At 45.8% G+C, this 19345-nt stretch overlaps 1 protein-coding gene across 1 annotated transcript in view; it reads right to left on the bottom strand.

The window, feature by feature from the left end:
- KIZ (kizuna centrosomal protein) overlaps positions 1–610 on the bottom strand; it is a gene marked incomplete at its 5' end in the record, with an annotated part of 88409 nt that extends 87799 nt beyond the window's left edge. Inside the window, one exon of the mRNA XM_080931074.1 lies at positions 489–610. Coding sequence (XP_080787200.1) covers positions 489–610 — 122 coding nt within the window. The remainder of the gene's footprint in view (positions 1–488) is intronic.
- Between the last annotated feature and the right edge of the window lie 18735 nt (positions 611–19345).

The raw sequence follows: 19345 nt of genomic DNA, 5'->3' as shown, positions 1-19345 counted from the left end.
AGAGAGAGAGAGAGAGAGAGAGAGAGAGAGAGAGAGAGAGGAGCACGCGCGCGCGCACACACACACACACACACCCCGCATTCCAGCCTGCTTTCCTGGACCTGTCATCTTTGATGCAGTGCGGCTGTCAAAGTAGGATGACAATTTGAAGAGAGAGTGAGGAGGGGGCGTGTAGGACTAGAGAGGACTAGCGAAATTCACAAGGCTTGATCAAGACTGGCAGGCAAAAGAACTCCCGCTTTCACTTCCGGCCTGCATCCGCAGGCTGAGGCATCTGGCTGTGGTTGCCATGAGGGATTATAGTCTCTCTGCGCCTAACCAAACACGGGGCATCTGTGGTGAACTTGTGCTCCCGACCCCGTCTGGAGCTAGATGAGGGTCGCAGGTGAGTCCCGAGCCTAGTGAACCACTGGCGGGAAAGGGCCGGACACGGTACCCCGATGCTTTCAGTGGCGCCGCAGACTCCCTGCCCCGTCCCGCGGCCGTACCTGTCCCGCAGAGCCTGCTGGAGCTGGCCCACCCTTTCGTAGTAGCTAGGGCTCGCCAAGGGCGCCGATGTGGCGGGGGCCTGACGCAGGCCACCACCACCGCCACCCGGACCTCTCGGCATTGCCACGGGGCGGCTGGAGGGCCAGCGTTGCCAAAGGAGACCGCCCCACCATGCACCGCGGGTAAACAAGGCGCCTAGCCGCCTGAAGAGGGCGGGGCGGAGGCGGGGCTCCGAGGGGGCGGGGCTCCGGGGAGGCGGGACTAGCTGCGATGCGGGTCTGGGAGGGGCGAAGGCAGAGAGAGCCTGGCAAAGAGGAGAGCTGTGTCTCTTTCTGCTACATGTGTTTCTCTTCCCTGCTTCTGCTACAGAAACCGTCCTAACTGCATTCATTTTATCAGATGCGATTTCTTCTACCTTCCTAGAATTTGTAGAGAGAAACCCTGTGGTAAGGTTGTTTTGATACCAGCACTTTATAAAGCAAAACAAAAAGCTAGAATAGAACAAAATGTAAGAACCTCAAATACACCGTTCTGTGGTGGCACAGACCTTTAATCTCAGCACTGCAGAGGCAGCAGAATCTCTGAATTCAAGGCTGATTTACAGAGTGAGTTCCAGGACAACCAAGACTACATAGAGAAACCTAGTCTCAAAAAACAAAAACAAAACCAACAACAACCAAAACAAAACACACACACACAAAAAAAAACACAAAACAACAAACAAAAAACCAAATGCTCAATGGATATATGCTGTCGCATGCTGGAATGTTTTTCAACGCTCAGGTTGCCATCAGCCTTTTCAGGAGAGAAAGACTTGGGAATCAGACCGTTCACTTCTGCAGTTAATTCTCTAACAAGGCCCCCAGCCAGACTGCATTAGTGTAAACCCTAAGTCCCATATAAAAGCCTAGGTGTACTAGAGTGAATCGGGCAGCGGTTACTGTAAGACTAACTTAACCTCAGACCGTTTTAGAAGAACTAGTGGTTGTAAAGGCCTAGAACATAGTGTCAGTTTTTATTCATGCCTCCATCAACATGGCAAAAAGCTTCCTGAAGAAAGACAGCTGTATTCTAAAACTCACTTGGAAGAGAAAAAAAATGTTGTACACACATACTTGTTTGTAGTCACTGTGGTTCCTTCTTCTAGACTTTTTTTTTTTTTTTTTTTTTTTTTTTCTTTTTTTGGTTTCTTTTATCAAGTCAGCAGTTTTATTTTCATGCAGAGCTTCACTTAAACCAAAGCATCTTTAATGGTGAGTCAGATGTGCAGATTGCACCATATCTGAATGGGGTGGGAGTGGGGAGCTTTGTGTCAAAAAGTTCAGCAACAATAAACCATTCCTGAATACGTAATGACCAAAACCCAATCGAAAGTCAAGGCATAATGAATCAGAGCTGCTTCTGGCAGCGTGTGTCCATGTCTTCTCTCATAACATAACACGCTTACTACACACTGAACATGTCCGTTGTGCTCTGACTTACACTACCATATTGGTCATTAGGGAAATCAATGAAATGCTCAAAGGTCAGTAACCCAAGATTTTGCTTACCCTTCCTTCCTCATACTGTCTGACTAAATGTTGAAAGGTAGAATATATTCACATCATCTCAGGGCTCCGTGGGTGAGGCAGGAGGGTGTATAATCCTAGAGAGGTCTGACAGACCCTGTCTTTTTCTTTTTTAAAAGATTTATTTATTTTATGTATGTGAGTCACTGTAGCTGTCTCCAGACACACCAGAAGAGGGCATTGGATCATGTTACAGATGGTTGTGAGCCACCATGTGATTGCTGGGAATTGAACTCAGGACCTCTGGAATAGCAGTCATTAACCTCTTAACCACTGAGCCATTTCTCCAGACTCAGATGCTGTCTTTTAAAACAAACAAACAAAATCGGAATGGCTCAGCAAATGAAAGAAGCTTTCTGTCTTAGTCAGGGTTTCTATTCCTGCACGAAACATCACGACCAAGAAGCAAGTTGGGGAGGAAAGAGTTTATTCAGCTTATACGTCCATATTGCTGTTCATCACCAAAGGAAGTCAGGACTGGGAACTCAAGCAGGTCAGGAAGCATAACAATCACTGCATGACTGAGATCAGTGTTTGTGTGGCTTGTGGGGTGACTTCTGGACCCCAATAGTTTTCTTAGATGTGTTTAATGTTTAAATTTTAAAAATGAGTTTGAGTAAAGCAGATAACCCTCTGTTGGCTTATTTTCTGTGCTATAACACAATATATGAGGCTTGGGACTTTATAAGTGAAAAAGGTTTATTAACTTATATTTTGGAAGGCCATAGACCAAGGTCAAATGGCCCCTTGGTTGGGTCTCTGGCAAGAGCCCAATATTAGATGGGGCCATCACATATTGATCACAGGAAGCCAGAAAATAGTAGTTTTAGTAGTTTCAGGGTCCAGGCAATTTTAGCAGCAGCATACTCTGAGGAGAATAGCCTGAGATCCCACAAGAGCTGTCAATCTGAAAGAGGCACCTACAGAGACAATGTAATTACTCTGCTTTAAGTGTGTTACCATTCAAGACCAAGACCATGATGAAGACTTAGCTCCCAGAACATGAACACTTGGGGAGATACACTGAAATCATATCTAAGCCACAGCTTAGATGAGTCTGAGCCACTCAAAAGACTTGGGAAACGAGACTGATATCTCCTACAATCTCGGCAAGGCAGTTCTCACCCTACCTCCCAAGCATCGTCTGTTGGTTCTGTTTCTCCAGCAAATTGTGGACTAATATGAAAAGGTATGGAATTGCTTAGGAACCTTTGCTCAGAGATACGAAGACAGTAAGATATTGGCAGTGGCGGGACAATAGAAGGACAGAGAATTCATGTGTGAGGTCCTGGTTTCAATCCTGGCAACATTAGTAAGTAAATAAATGAAAGAGTCAGTGAATACATTCTCTCATTTTGTTTCTGATCAGGAAAACCTACAATGTTAAAAAGAGTGTCTAGGATGCTTGAGCTACCAGAAAGCCGAACAGCCAAAAATACAGACTGTGAGGGTAGTAGCAGAGAAATGGAACGTTAGAGGCATTACTCGGTGAGATGGACTCAGTTTGTCTCGATGTCCTGTCATCTCTCCTGAGTTCTTCAAGACTCTACCTCTGTAGGAGCCCTCTGACAGGCTAGCCCTAAAGCAATGAATCCCTGTACACTTGCTCCCTGAGAAGCTGGACCCCGGCTCTGTGCTCCGGGCAGGGACAGGTCTGCAGTTCGAGTGTGCAAGTGGCAGGCTGTAGGTGTTGACAACTCACATGAATTGATCACAATGAATGCCAAGATTCTCCTCAAAAATCATTTGGTGGATTTCATAATTGTCTGCCACTTGGATGCACTTCTCCTCAGGGTTCAACAAGTACTCCTAACTACAAGGGTTGGGAACAAAGAGACACTCCACACTTCTCTCTAGATGGTGCGATCTCAGGCAGGTTAAAACTAAAGAGTTTTGCATAATAAACACCATTTAATTTGATAGCTGCGTGTTCATGTTTACAGGGTTGAGAAGGCACCGGAGGAGAATGTTACACTTCTCAGAGTGTTCAGTTATCCAGGAGTCTTTGTAGAAACGTAGGCTTCATTCAGTCTTGGGGCACCTTGATGGTGAAGCCATGAAGAACATTCTTCCTACTCCAAGTACTTACACCATGTCCTTGTGGAGTGGTTGAACAGAGGTTGAGAATTTTGACTCAGTGCATTGTCAATGTGCTAAACTGTTGCCTGCACTTAAAAGTGTGTGGCTTGGGCAGAATGCTTACCTTTGCTGTGTCCCAAAGTCACTTTTCCAAGTGTGGCAATATCAGTGCCCTCCCCCCTGAAAGCTGTTGAGAAAATTAAATGTGTGATTATTATTTTTTATTATGCCTGGTAGAGTTATTCCCATCAGCACAAGGTGAGAAAACAGCCATGCAGGAGGCAGAGAGTAGGGTCAAAGCCCTGGGCCTTGCTTACCTCATGGTCCGGCACCAAGTAATGGTCTAGGTTTTGGTTTCAGTGTTTGCTTTGTAATGAGGCTAGCTTGCTTGCCAGAGTTCCTATTCTTCATTATTGTACCAGAGGCAATAACCATGAACATTCAAGTGTGAAAAGATAAATTGTGAAAAATATCCTCTCACCCCTGCCAGCAACCCTCCAGTTTCTTCTCTTCTTGAGCTATTCAAACACATCAGTCTTGATGGCAAGTGTCCTTACCTGCTGAGCCATCTGGCCAGCTCCACTAACTACTTCTTACTCGCTGCTTTGTGTTTTAGCTAGTGTGTCTTGGAGAGATATATAGACACTTATATATCCACACCAAGATTTATTTTATCTTTTATTTTATGTATGGTGTGTGTGTGTGTGTGTGTGTGTGTATGTGTGTGTGTGTGTGTGTGTGTGTGTGTGTACCATAGGTAGGTGCTTGAGGGAGCCAAAAGGTGCTTGAGGGATATGTTGGATATCCTAGAACTGAAGATGCCAATGGCTGTAAGCCTCCTGATGTGGGTGCTAGGAGCTGAACCCATGTCCTCTCTACAGGAGCAGCAAGTGAGTGCCTTATCTCCAGCCCCATACCTCAAGATTTTAAATAGATATGAGGCATTTCCTGTTTCGGGTACTACCTTACATAATTCATCTAATCATCCCTCCTTTGATAAGTTTATTTTGTTTCATATACTGTGATAGTGATGGTGCTATTTAGTGCAATAACTTCTTATTTTTAAAACTCAACTTCTAAATGTCACCAGGGTAGATATCTTTATAAAATATCACAGACCCACCCACGAGTTCACTACTCAGGAGGTAATTCGTCAGCCCTGCACATGTGCTGTGCTTGTAACAATGTGATTAGTATGGCAGGAGCAAAATAGTCTTTCTTGTTTTAATGTTTATTTCTTTATTATATATAAGTACACTGTTGCTGTCCTCAGACACACCAGAAGAGGGCACTGGATCCCATTACAGATGGTCGTGAGCCACCATGTGGTTGCTGGGAATTGAACTCAGGACTTTGGAAGAGCAATCAGTGCTCTTAACTTCTGAGCCATCTCTCCAAGCCCAAGCAATAAATATTCCAATGAGAGACATTTGTCTCTTTCCCTTTAGCACTCATACTATTAAATCATTGGTCCCACAAAGTTGGAGTTTCCCCAAACATCTTTATTCCTCTATCTTTGAAATATCAACCTTAAATAGTTTTTGAGACAAAAACACTAATCTTTTCTTGGATTGCCAGTTGTTTGGGGCCACTGGAAACCACTTACAGTGAAACTCATAAGGCCTGCAAAGTTAGTGCTGCAGTGTTAGTATCAACCACAGATCTCTGGGCATGGACTCATCAGAGACCTGAATGCACCATTCCACTTATGGAATGGCTAAGAGACATAGAGTCTGAAGACCTGGGTTCCTGGGGTGGTTTGAATATACTTAACCTAGGGAGTGGTAGTACTATTGGGAAGTGTGGCCTTGTTGGAATAGGCTTGGCCTTATTGTAGTAGGTATGGCCTGTTGTAGTAGTTGTGGCCTTGTTAGAGTGGGTGTGGCTTGTAGGAGTGGGTGTGGCCTTTTGGAGACAGAGTGTCTCTGTGGAGTCATCTTTGAGACCCTCTTTCTATCCATGTTGGAAACAGTCTTCTCCTGTTTGCCTGCGGAACAAGGTGTAGAACTCTCAGCTCCTCCAGCACCATGTCTGGATGCTGCCATGCTTCCAGCCGTGATGATAATAGGCTGAACCTCAGAACCAGTAAGCCAGCCCCAATTAAATGTTGTTCTTTATAAGAGTTGCTTTGGTCATGGTGTCTCTTCTCAGCAATGGAAACCCTAACTAAGAGAGCTCCTATCCTGCTTTACTATTAGTCAGCTTGATCATTTTCTCTAAGACATGGTTTTACTTCAGTTCCCCAAAATGTAACCAAAGACAAGGTTTGGGGTCATAATTAATTTATTTAGGTGGAAGGTCTAGGAAGTAGTTGAGAGATAAATGATGTGAAACACTAGGGAAGATGGTGGGTACTAGGAACCTTACTGGGCAAATGATCATGACAGGCACCTAGGGCTCCCCTGCTAAAGGACTTTGTAGGAACAAAGAGAATCATCTTGACTGAGGATTGAAGAATTAGGCTCTTGCTTCCCTGTTTTGGTGCTGGGGAATCCAGGTCCTATGCATGCTAAGCATATGTCCTATCCCTGGCTACACACCTAACTGTAAGCAGGCTTTTCCGTCTACCTGCCCACCTTCATTACTCACTGACGGTCGGGTCGTTTGCTCCTGGGAATCTTCCCCAGCTATTGTCTTCTTATTGTGTCCCTCCAAAACTTACAGGTTGAAATACAGTCTTCAAGATAAGACTGGATGTGGTAATACATGTCTATAACCCTAGCACTCAAGAAGCCAAGACGGAATTATTGCTGTGAGTGTGAGGCTAGCCTGGGCTATATGATTCAGTCACTGGTTATGTTCTTAACATATAAAGACCCCATGGTTCGAGCTACAGCACATTCCCTTCCCAATGTTCAAGTCTCATAGGAGGCAGAGAAATCAAGGTTAACCCATGATAATCTACATTGCATTTTCAGGGCCACCAAGATAGCTCAGTGGGTAACAGTTTTTGCCATGCAAGCCTTGTGATCTGAGTTCAATCCCCAAAGACCAGTTCCTGAAAGTTGTCCTCTGACCTCTTCGTGAGTGCTGTGGTATGCATGCTTGTACACACACACACACACACACACACACACACACAGTAAGATATTAAGCTGCAGATTTATGGGGAACATGAGAATCAAGCAATATCGTTCTGGTTTCTCCTAAGTTGCTAAGGAACTCGGGAGGATGAAGAGCAGTGCACGAAACCAATTGTATTTCTACATAGTAGCAAGAAGCAATCAGAGGTTGAAAGGTTTTATTTTCTTTTATTTTTGTGGATGCAGTGGAACTTTATGGATGGTATTCAAGAGAGAAGGGAGGGCTCCCGAGGCCCCTCCTATTATGATAGGGGTCTGGATGGAAATTGTGAGGGAAATACTCAGTGTTGGGGGCCAAGTTGGGATGAGACTCATCAGCAACAGAGAGCCTCTCTCTTGCTCTCAGTGTCCTTGCTGAGGGGTGGGTTGTCCAGGGTTTCTTACTCCTTGGAGACCATGTAGGCCATGAGGTCCACCACCCTGTTGCTGTAGCCATATTCATTGTCATACCAGGAAATGAGCTTCACAAAGTTGTCACTGAGAGCAATGCCAGCCCCGGCATCAAAGTGGAAGAGTGGGAGTTGTGTTGAAGTCGCATTGCTGTTGAAGTCTCAGGAGATAACCTGGTTCTCAGGATGCCCTTTAGTGTGCCCTCGGCTGCCTGCTTCACCACCTTCTTCAGGTTGGAAGGCTTTAAATACCACTGTGTGAGCCAATCCTCCATCTCCTACCAGATCCCTGAGAGCTTAAAAGGAAGACAGATGTCGTTTGGATCATAGTTTTAGAACAGCTTGCCTAATGGAAGGAAGGAAAGTTCCCATGCTAGTGGGTGACTATTCCCCCATATTCATATTGAGTTATTCTCCCTTAGTCATCCCTCTTGGGAAATGCTCTTGCAGGAAAGTCTAGAAGCAAACTTTACCAACCTACCAGGTACATCTCAGCCCAATTACCTTAACAGTCAAAAGTGATCATCACAACTCAATGACAAAGGTGCTCACCTTTAATCCAGTACTCAGGAGGCAGAGGCAGGTGGATCTCTATGGCTTCGAGGCCAGCTGGGTCAGCAGAGCAAGTTCTAGGACTGCCGGGGCTACACAGAGAAATCCTGTAACACAAACCAAACAACAAAACAAAAAACTGACCCTCTCACTACTTACACTATGCTCCTACTTGAGACTCTTCCAAACTCAGATTGTCATAGCTCACTAGGTTGACTGAGAGACTATGTGACCTCTAACAGATGATCCTCATTAGTAGACTCTGGATAGTGAGTAGGCTGTCATAAAATGAGACAAAAAACATTATAAGTAAGTTGAAGAAAAAATACTAATCATTCAACATGTCTGAGGAAGCAGATATCCCTAGATTAAACTAAATATTCATTGGAATCCCAATAAAAATATTTTTGAGATACTGATAAAATGATTATAAATTTTGTATAGAAATGAAATGCAGAGATCTAGAAAAGAAACAAACAATAGCTCACCAAGACAAACTTTAAAAAAGAAGGAAATTAGACTATTTTAACAATTATTATAGGGCTAGAGAGATGGCTCAGTAGTCAAAAGCACTTCCTGCTCTTACAGAGGACCCAGGCTCCGTTCCCAACACCCATATGGAAGCTGACAGTCATTTGTGATTCCAGTTCTGAGAGATCTGGGGCCCTCTTCTGGCCTCAGCAGACACATGCTACAGAAAGCATGCAGGCCAAACAGATACGCAGAAAATTAAAAAAAAATATTTTTAAAAGACTTATATTTAAGTTTCTATAATTTATTGCTTTAATCTCAGGTGTCCTCCACGCTCAGGATTTGTGTTGAGGAAGCAAATGGACGCACTCTAGATACTGGAGGAAGGACCTTGGACATGAGCAGCAAGTGCAAACCTAAGTACTAGCCTTAGGTTTGCCCTCCGGTGGCTTCAAAAGATGTCACAGATCTGCTGAGTTTCTGGCTTAAGATCAGAAATAATACTCTGTGCAAATTAGAGAAACACTCTTTTTGTTTTGATTTGGATTTTTGTTTCTTTGTTTGAGACCATGTTTTCTCTGCGTAGCTTAGCTGTCCTGGAACTCACTAAGATCCATCTGCCTCTGCCTCCTAAGTTCTGGGGACAAAAGGCATGTGCCATCTTGCCATACCAGAGAAGCAACTTTCAAAATACACACACAAACGGGGTGGAGTGGTGGAAGAGAGAAGACAGAGAGAGACAGAATCATCCCTCTGAATCTTTGGGTTTTACATTACTTTATTTTTTTTTTAATTTAGCCAACTGAGAATAGAAGACTAGAAATCACTCATTTATTACTGCATTTATTTCTACATGGGGTGGGCATGCCCACATGGAGGTCAGAGAACAACCTTGTAGAATGAGTTCTTTCCTTTCACCTTTACCTGGGTTCAGGGGCTAGAGCTCAGGTTTCCAGACTTGGGAAGCAAGAAAGTACCTTTATCTGTTGAATCTGAGTATTTTTATAAAGATGTCACACTTTTTCTTTTGTGTTTAGTTAGGCCAACAAAGATGGCCCCTGTACTGAACATGTTTAGACCTGTTTTACTTTTCCTCAACCCCTGAACAGTACAATGTAACAATTACTTAATTACTTGCTACTTAACTATTTAAGTACTTAAATATATTACATAAGTATGTAAATACTACTACTTAGAATTTTTGCTAGAGGTGATTTAAAATATGGGCCAGAAGCTGGTCTTGAGGTTACACTTCTGCAATTACAGCATTCAGGATTCACATAGGACAATCACTGTAAGTTCAGGCTAACATGGTCTACATGACAAGTTTCAGCCAGTTAGAACCACATACTGACACCCTTTCTCGAAAATAAATACATAAAGTATATAAGGAAGGTGTGCTCTGATTATATGTAAATATAATGCCTTTTTATACAGGAGTCGAATATTCCATGGATTTTCTTTCTTTTGGTCTTTGGATGGTCTAAGAATAAAGATCTAAAGGGTATTAAAGAATGATTGTGTGTGAGTACACACATATATATTTAAATGTGTTGGCGCCAGTGAATGTAAGGCTTGACAACCTATAGGCCATTAGAAACTCAGCAGGAACTGATTTGAGGCAAAACAAACTGTTCAGAAGACCTGCTCTTACCCAGCCAGTGACTACCTAGTGGGCTGTGGCCACTCACATCAGTGAATCTACTTCCTGGTAGTTTTTAAGGTTCTGAAAGAGGTTCAGAAAACAAAAATGGAAGATGGGGAGAGTTTTCAAAAACAGAACTGATTAAAATTTTACAACTAGCTTTCTTAAATAGGAACAGTGGGCTAGGAAGTGAGAAACATGAACTGCTGCTTTGGCTGTAAGTTGTGAACAAGCTCCACAAAGTCCCTGTGTTAAGTTCATATTCCACAAAAACACCTCTGCCTTAACAGAAACAGTCAGTAATGTGTGCAAAAGCAGCAGCAATATAAAATGGCATGGTGGTACAGATTTTTAATTCCAAGACCAGAGAGGTAGAAAGATCATTAATTCCTGGCCAGCCTGGGCTACTTAAGTGAAGCCTTGTCTCAAAAAGTCAAAAACAAAGCAAAATAAGAAAAATAGCAATATGAACAAATGAATGAAGAATTCCCCCCATGTTCAGGCTTCTAGTTAACTAAACTTTGTGTTTCCATTGTACTGAAGGCATTTTATGTAGTGTAGTTCCTCGGTCCACATTTCAGAAGAGGATAATACCAAGCCCTCTAATTCAGGCTATGTTCAAAGTCTCCATGTTTAGAACAAAGTCTTCAGATCCGGTCATTTGCCAACAGCCTACTTTAAGTCCTAGGATACAACGTGATCTCTCAGTCCCTGACAACACATGTCCCTGTCATTCGGAACAGACACAGGCATCACTGCCTGGATAAAGATAGTCAAGATTTTTTTTCACCATTGGCTTACGAGAAAAAAAGATCTTACCATATTATGTCTTCTCTCCGCTGCACTAACCTCTGTAGGATTTATGAATTTCACCTAGCAGTGCATGTATGTGTGTGTGTGTGTGTGTATGTGTTCAGTTTTGATACCTATCTATCTCTTTGTGTGTTGGTGAGCAGGGTCGAAAAAATGCAGACAACAGAGTAACAGAAAAGAAAGTATCTCATGAATAGTCTTAGACACATTTAATATTATTGATGATATTCGGTGATAAAGTGGAACCGAGGGACCAGATTTATATACTTACTTGCTTACTGAATTGGCCCCGTACCCTGGGAGGAAAATTAAATCTAATTTAGCTTCTAAGGATTTTGAGCATATTCTGGCTTGGTATTTGCTTTATTTTATATTTTTATTTATTAATTTATTTTAGCTGGTTTTTTTTTTTTTTTTTTTTTGAGACAGGTTTTTTGTAGGTCATGCTGACCTCCAACCAGCTTATCAGCTAAGAAATACCTTGAACTCTTGGTCCTTTGTCTCTACCTCCCCGGTGCTGGATTATAGGCAAGCATCACAGCATCTGGCCTATTTTATACTTTTTAAAGAGAAAACAAACTGGTTGGAACGAAGATTTGCTCAGAAAACTTTAGCGACTACCTAGCTTCACTGTAGGGTCTAGAGACTGGCCCCTCCTGGTCCTCCAGGCTCAGTTCAGGGAAACTGGGTGTGAGAGTCAGATCTCTTCTAAAAGTGAGTTGCAGAATAGTCTGAAATATCTATGTTGGTCGATAGGTTAGTATTCCTTCACAAGATGGTGATGGCTTCCTTTTTGTCTATTCTTTATTCAGGCATGTGAACCTAAATGCTGACCACAGTGCACCAAGATAACGTTTGATAGGCACTTGTTTCTTGTTTGTATAATTAAATCATAATGTAACGTTGATTGGTGTGTTCACTTTAAAAGATCCAGTTAGTAAAAATAGAAAGGGGATAGCATGAGAATAAAATGAGTTTATGGTTTAAAAATGAAACCTCCGAATAGGTATTTAGCCGAAAACATTTATTTGTTTGTTTTATTAGCACTTGTGTGTAGAAAACCAGAACAGCCTCATTGCACCGGAGTTAAGACAGCCATCCTTGGAAATATCTTCTCCGATCTGGCTGCATCTGTATTTCAGACACCTCTATCCACAGTGAGTAAAGAAGACGCAGGGATTCGGTCAGATTCACCCTCCTGAAAACCTGTAAATACGACACTATCATCTATGTAAATCACTCAAATTAAGGTCTAAATTTTAAGAAAATGGGCGTGGAAGAGGTGTTTGGACTTCCAACAAACTCTGAGCTGAACTCTAAAGCTGGGACTGCGCTTTCCCAATTATTTTTCCTAAGTCAGAGGTCTCATCAATTCGCGTGGGGGCTCGGCTCGCGTGTCTCTTGAGAGTGGTTAGAGAGCCCCCATCCCCCAAACCCAGGCGCACCCGGAGCTGGGTGAACCATTCTGGGCTGTCAAAACACAAGGCGCTGTGCTCAGTACCAATAACTCCAGTGATGATTAATGAGCAGCTTGATCATTTAATATCTCATGTGATTAAATTATAAAGCGTGGGGGAAGGGAGCTCCTCACACTCCCGGCCACGGTGGGGGACACGGACCAGCCAGCGGGTACCGGCAGCGCTTGAGCCATACACTCCAGCTTCGAAGGTCGCCTGGAGAGGCTCTGCCACCGCGGGACTGCGCCTTCCCAAGGTCAGTGGATCTGGGGAGAGGGAGGGAGGAAGAACACGGGGCCTCTGACCGAGGGGAGGGGAGGGGAGGTGTGGACACTCCGTAGCTTGGGTCAACGCTGCCCACTCATTTTATAGCAAAGCAGCTAACTGGTCGCAGGAAAACAGTCTCAGGCAGGGAACTGTCATATCTTAAATCTCTTTCCCTCTGCAGCAGTCTAGGATGTTTCTGGGGCTATGACGCCCTTTAAAGAAGGAGCGCGGGGCCTGGAGCTTGTGTGTCTCCACCTGGCCCCCGCCCCCACGCATCAAGACCCTGAGTGGCTTTTCCTATACACAGGCCTGGTGACCGTCGGGTGCGACCACCCGAAGCCACTCTTCCTGATCCCGCAGAACCTGGCCCAGTCTAGGGCTGAGCGGTGTTCACGCCAGCCCCGGTTCAACCTGAAAGGTGTGTGCAGCCGCCCCAACGTACCGAAGTGCGGGGACTGCAGACACTCCAACAAAACTAGAGGGTTCCTTATTGTTTGGGGGAACAGAACAGAACCGTGGGGAAACGGGCACCTTTGCATTTTAAAAGCTGAGATTCTGGCGTGACTACCTCTTACCTCCCAAGAAGAGTGAGCGCAGGGCCACTCTGAGGCGGCCGCTGTCTTTTTGCCGAGGCTGTAGCTACACAGTTCCGCCTCCGGCGAGGCAGGTGGCTAGCGGCCTTTGCAGTTCAATAAGGCTAAGTGTCCCCGCTGGGGACAGCAGCCTCAGAGGGGAACCGAGAGGCAGCTGGTGGGACACGGAACACCACCTCTTATTTCATGACCCTATTTTAGGCTTTACAATTTAACCAGAGGTGGGCAGGCCCTCCTGGAGCAGACCCTAAGAAACTGCATCCCAGAGATGTGTTGAGAGCCAAAGCAGAAAGGGTGAAATCAAAGTACCATGGTCCAGAGCTACAGAGGGCCCTTAGCTAGGCTGAACTTTCAGCCCAGAAATGGTAACGGGTGTGCATATGTGTGTGTGGTGGTGGTGATGGTAGGGCGGAGAGGTAGGGGGACCACGGGTGGAAATGCCTCCTTTCATTTAACCAAAAATAAGAAAGTGGGAGGCTGAGGAATAGCAGGTTGGTGTTAAGGTGCTTTGGGCTGTAGATGTGGTGGCAATTTCTCCTTCAGAGAAAAGATTGTGAGCTTCCTAGAGCAGCTCCTTCGATGTGGAAAGATGACATCCCTCCCACATAATTTCTTTGAGCATTTGAAAAATAACACCACGGAGGGGAGAAAAATTACTAATAACTAAGCACGGCATATGCATGCATGTATATGAACGTATCTTATTGTGCATGCAAATATATATATATATGTATATATGACACATTATTTTATACCCAAAGAAAATGAAAAGAAACCTACCCATCTACAGCAGAAACAAGCCCTATATGCAGAGGTTCAGCCTGAAATGTCTCCAAGTTAACAGGTGTAGACTCACATCAATTTCAGGATATTCTTCCTCAAGGACGGAAAAAATTCTAAGGGGGGCTGGTTGGTAAAGGGGAGAATTCTGAAGGTGGGGAAGTGAAGGAGCCTGGAAGGTGAAGGGCCTGAAAGATGCTTTGGTTCTTGGCCTTAAGTGGCTTAAAACCTGAACAGAATCGTTCTAGGGCTGCTCTTCTGCCCTGGGCTCAGGCTCTAAGGAGGCCACTCCCCTCAAGGTGTGTTAGTAATAATTAGAGAGAGTTTAAGGTCAAAGCTGTTGTCTCTGTAGATAAGGCAGAAGTTTGAAGAAAGGCAGGCCCGGAATATTGCCTTTGTTCCACTCCGGGGTACTGTCACACCCTAAGGCTCACAAGTAGTGACATGTTTGTTCCTTCCATTTGGTTCTTGTCTGTGCTTTACTCAGACACAGCCGACCCCATATCGGGTTCTGACAGAAACAGTGGTTTGGATCTACAGAGTTGTCTTTTAAAGTCTTGTGTCACCCTTGCTGTCCCTACAATGCACGCCAGATTTCGGTCTAGTGGAAGCAATGCTTCTCACAAGAACTAATGTGGGCTCTAAGGAGACCAGACAGGGAACAGCCTAGAGACTGTGGCTTGGAAAGAATTATTGTGTTCTCAATATTAACCTGGGACAAGGAGGTGGGAGCGTGGCCAGACTGGGTTTTATGACCCTGGTTATCTGTTGACTCAACAATGCCAAGATACTAAGGATTCCTAAAGTTTCGAAAGGACAGTCAGTTTTATTCTCTTATTCCCAAGATCACTTCAGTTTGATGATGTCGGAGATCTGCAGAATAGCATCCAAATCGGTGATGCAATCGGCTGCATTGTTCACTAGACTTGTGGGTAAGCGATCTAGAGGGACCTTTTCTTCCTCGGAGCGCAAGTTGGCATGCTTTGATTTCACCCCTCACTCTCCGCCCTGCTGCCCAGCATCATTTAGGCCAAGATCGGGTATAATGGGAAACACCATCAGCAGACAATTACCCTTTCAGGGAATTCACTTCTCCTCACAGACACTGTTATTTGAGAAATAGGATCATTTGATTTCATATTGCACTAAATAACACCCAGCCGGTTCAAATTGCCAGCTTCTTAAAAAGCCGCCCATTGGAATAAATTGCAAGCGGCCTCTTTTGCTTTTCAGGCCAATACCGGTGGGTACCGGGAAGAACTTACAAAAATAACTATAAAGCCAACCCTGAGCAATCTCCACCGCGTCCCCCTCTCCCAACTTCGACGTGACTCAACCACTTGACTTTGAAATTAAAATGCACAGCTTCGGTCACCCCGGGAAGTGCCTCGACCCACAAGGTGCATAAGTGTTCATCAGAGAAAGCAGTGGGGGACAGGAGACACCAAATTTTTTATGTCCTGCTTGCTTGTTTTGAAGGGTTAGTGTGCTACCGGTCTGGGCTTCACTAGCGGTGCCTCGCCCTTCCTGTCCGGGGTCTCTCCTCCTCAGAGCCCGGTCACTATCGCCACCGTCGGCAAAACTTCCCGCTCTCCATCACTGCTTGTTCTACTCTAGCGGCTAGAGCCAGTCTGGAATCCACGACCCCAAGGGTCTGCCTAGATGGCCGAAAAAGGAAGGTGCACCGGGGCACCAGCCCCTAGTGGAGTGAGAGGGAGGAGAACACGAAAGAACATTAATTCGCTAAACACGCACCACTACAGACACTTTAGAAAAAAAAATTAAGCCCTCTGAAGTTGACCGTTTGCTCTGGTTTAATTGATGCTGTTCAGCTGAGTGACAATTGTTCTGCGGATGGGCAATCCATCCCCACCCCATGAACTCAAAATTTTTTTTTTCTTTGAGTTCTTGCTTCTTGGTTCCTTCATGCAAATGGACAGGGTGTTTAAGACTAATAGTTTTGTCAAACATGTCCTTTGGAGCCTTGCTTTGTTAGATTTGTGTTTATATACTTCGGGAAAGTGGCTTAGATCCTTCCTCTCCTAGATAAACTGAAGACAGGATACTGGAGACTCTCCCAGGCGCGCCCCCATTGCTGGCAGGAGTAAGAAGGAACCTTTTGGTGGGCTCTCTGGCCTACCAAATACTAGGCGGTTAGTGAGCTACTGGGGAGCCTTTTGGTGGGACTGGGAGGAGCCAGGGAGAAGGGAGGTATGGGTGTCTGGCAAAATGTGGACTGTCCAGCTAAGATGGGTTGTTGGGGGAGCAGAAGGTTTCCCTGTACTCTCTTGCATTTGGCCTTGTTCTGAGAACCCTTAGGCTCACAGCTCCGTAGCATTCTGTTAGGTCAGCTTTTCTTCCTCATCAATAAAAGTCCATCCCAGTGTACCACCAATAAAGATCTGGGCTACGAGCCTTGGATACTGCCCTCTGGGACTGAGGAGAAAAACCTAGGGTTTAGATTGCCAAGACTCCAGATCTGGCCTTGGAGATTTGGATCCAGGGCAGGTCTGGGACTGACCGGTACATCCCAGGGAGAGTTCTGGCGCCGGCTCCAGGCGGTCCTTAACACTAAGGCGGTCGTGCACTTCCTGACGCCGCACTAAGCCCACCCCCAGAGCCTCCAGGCCGGCCATCCTCAATTGGAGTGTTCCCTTTCAACTCCCCACTTCTTCCCGGTGGACTGCAAAACCCACCCCCACGCACCCCACTTTTGGCCAAGTGCTAAGGCCGCAAGGGCAGGTTTTCTAAGAGGTTGGAACAAAGCGGTTAAATCCCGCGGTTCAGAAAAAGCGGTCTTAAGGCGATCCAAAGTTCACTGTGCACACCGAACCTCGGAGCTTCTGGTGGAAGAGCCGCGCGCGGTAGCGACTATTTGGAGCCGCTGGCGGAGGCTGCTGAGCGGCGGACTGCGCTCCGGGAGCCCTAGAGCAGACCCACGGGAGGATGTGCAAGGACCTTTCCCTTCTCACACTCCTTCGACACTCTTCTCCCCGGCCAGAGTCGGGAGAGTGTAAATTAGAACCCACTTCCAACGTCAGCTGGGGAAGACGTGCCCGCCCGGTCCAGGCCTGGGAGCCTAGGTGGGACAGCTGTCACAGCTCCCGTCGCTCTGGGGAGTGGCTAAGTAGGTCAGCCACTTTGCCCACTATTACCGCCCCCCACGGTCGCTCGCGTGTCAGTGCCGGTCCCCGTGCCACCCTCGCTAGCGCGTGGTCCCTCCAGGTCGCCGCGTTTACCAGCGCGATTTGTTCCGCGGTTGGATTCCAGGCTGAGGGGCTGTAACCGTGCTCTCCTCCGACGGACGCTAATCAAGTAATTTCCCCATCCCAGTCCCATCAAATTGCTCTTTAGCGGTTGAACCAAGGAGTTTTGCTCGTCTTTTCACATGCTAATCACGCCCATTCAACGACTCTCGGTGGGGCTGTTTGTCGCGGGATAAATCTCCTTGTTTGCCCGCTGCATGATTAATTGATATTGTTGTCTGGCTTTTGTGGGGACCGCCAGGAGCTGAAAGGCGACGCGTTGTGGCTGCGCCGGGGGCCGCTGGCGACATCTTCGGGCTGCGGAGGTCCCCGCAAGGTCGGGCCAGGGCTGATGACATTATGCGCCCGATTTGGTTTTCCTTATTAGAACGATGATGAAAGACTTGGAGACCCCAGTCTTTACAGCTCAACACCCGGGCGCAGAAAGCACACAGCATTTAAGCCACAAGCTCAGACAAAGCCCTGGCTTTTGCTCAATTCAGGGAAACGAGTTGGGTGTCCAAGCAGGAGACAATTACATCTTATTTCGGCCCACCCGGGATTTCAGTGGAGCTGAATGTGGGAGTACCGAGTAGAGGTTTGGGCTTTCAAACAAAGAAAAAAATTTTAAGTGTTTTTGATTGAGGACGCTAAAGATGAGAAAACAGTTAAAGAACCGGCGAAGGGAGCCATCGCTGTGCAGACGGCGGTCCAGCAGATGCCTTGCAAAGGCGCCTAGGCACTGTCGGTTTGCAGAAGTGCACAGTTCTACCACCGGGCTTCCCAGCCACCACCAAAGTCTTTCCGGACGCGAGGACCAAGGTCCCAGTCAGCCTACAAATTCCCATTTTATTTGACGGCCTGGTTCCCTGCTGTATTTTTCTGCAACCAAACCTCCAAATTCCTTTGCCCCCCTCCCCCGCACCCCTCTTCTGCACCCTGGGGTTTTATCCTCCTCGGACATCCCTAAAACTTGGAGATTCAATTAAACAATTCCAGTTACCAGAGCTCCTACGGTCTGCTTATTGCAAATATTTCCTTTTTCGAGTTCTTAAAAGAAAAAAAAAGGCAAAGCAAAGAAAAGAAACTGTCGCCTTCGCTTTCACTGCGCGCGGGGTAATTGATAGGCGCCATCAGAGGTCAGAATTTGCATAAGAATTAAGAGCAGTAAATTAATTTAATATTCCGTGCACATCTCCAATTATTCCTGGAGACCTTTGTCTCCGCGGCTGCCAGAGAGGGGATTCAGCTGCTCTTCAGCCAAACAACATCTGTGCGGTTAATAATTTGATAAACAGCTCATACAAATAGTTTCTGAATTATCTGGCTACCCAATGACTATTCAGTTTGGAAACGTTTTGGCAGGGTCTCCGGGAGTCCTCTGAGAGGCTCAGGCTCCTGTCCTGACAAATGTCCTATCTTTTAAACATCAGCAGAAGACAATGTGTAAAATAAGTCATTATCATTGAGTAATAATCCCAGCCCTTTAAAAAAAAAAGACACAGCCTGGGTGTAAAGGTTAGGGCAGGTCGTCTGTTAGAGGCTCCGCCTGTGGTGAATAAACAGGCTGCCGGTCGGGCTGTGTGTAGGAAAGACCTGGGGTGCTGGGGGAAGTGCAGAGGGTGCAGAATGTTTCCTTTAACCCCGGTACACCTGCTCCACCTCAGAGAAGAGTTCTGTGGAGTGATGGACTAGAAGAAAAAAACAAGGCGTGGGGGAGGGGCAGGTGGAAGATTAACCTTTTACTATGTTGTTGCTTCTGGTGTCTTTTGGTTTTCTCTCTACATTCCTGTTATTTAAAAAAATGCACACAAAAAATGGCAGGCCCAGAGAGCAGGTAATCTGTGTTGGCTCCTGTAGGCTTTGGCTGATTCGTCCCTCTGCTCCTCCTGGAACACCCCCCCCCCCCACTTC

This window comes from Micromys minutus (genome assembly GCF_963924665.1).
Source record: "Micromys minutus genome assembly, chromosome: 17".
Lineage (NCBI taxonomy): Eukaryota > Metazoa > Chordata > Mammalia > Rodentia > Muridae > Micromys > Micromys minutus.
This window is presented reverse-complemented; position numbering and strand designations above follow the sequence as displayed.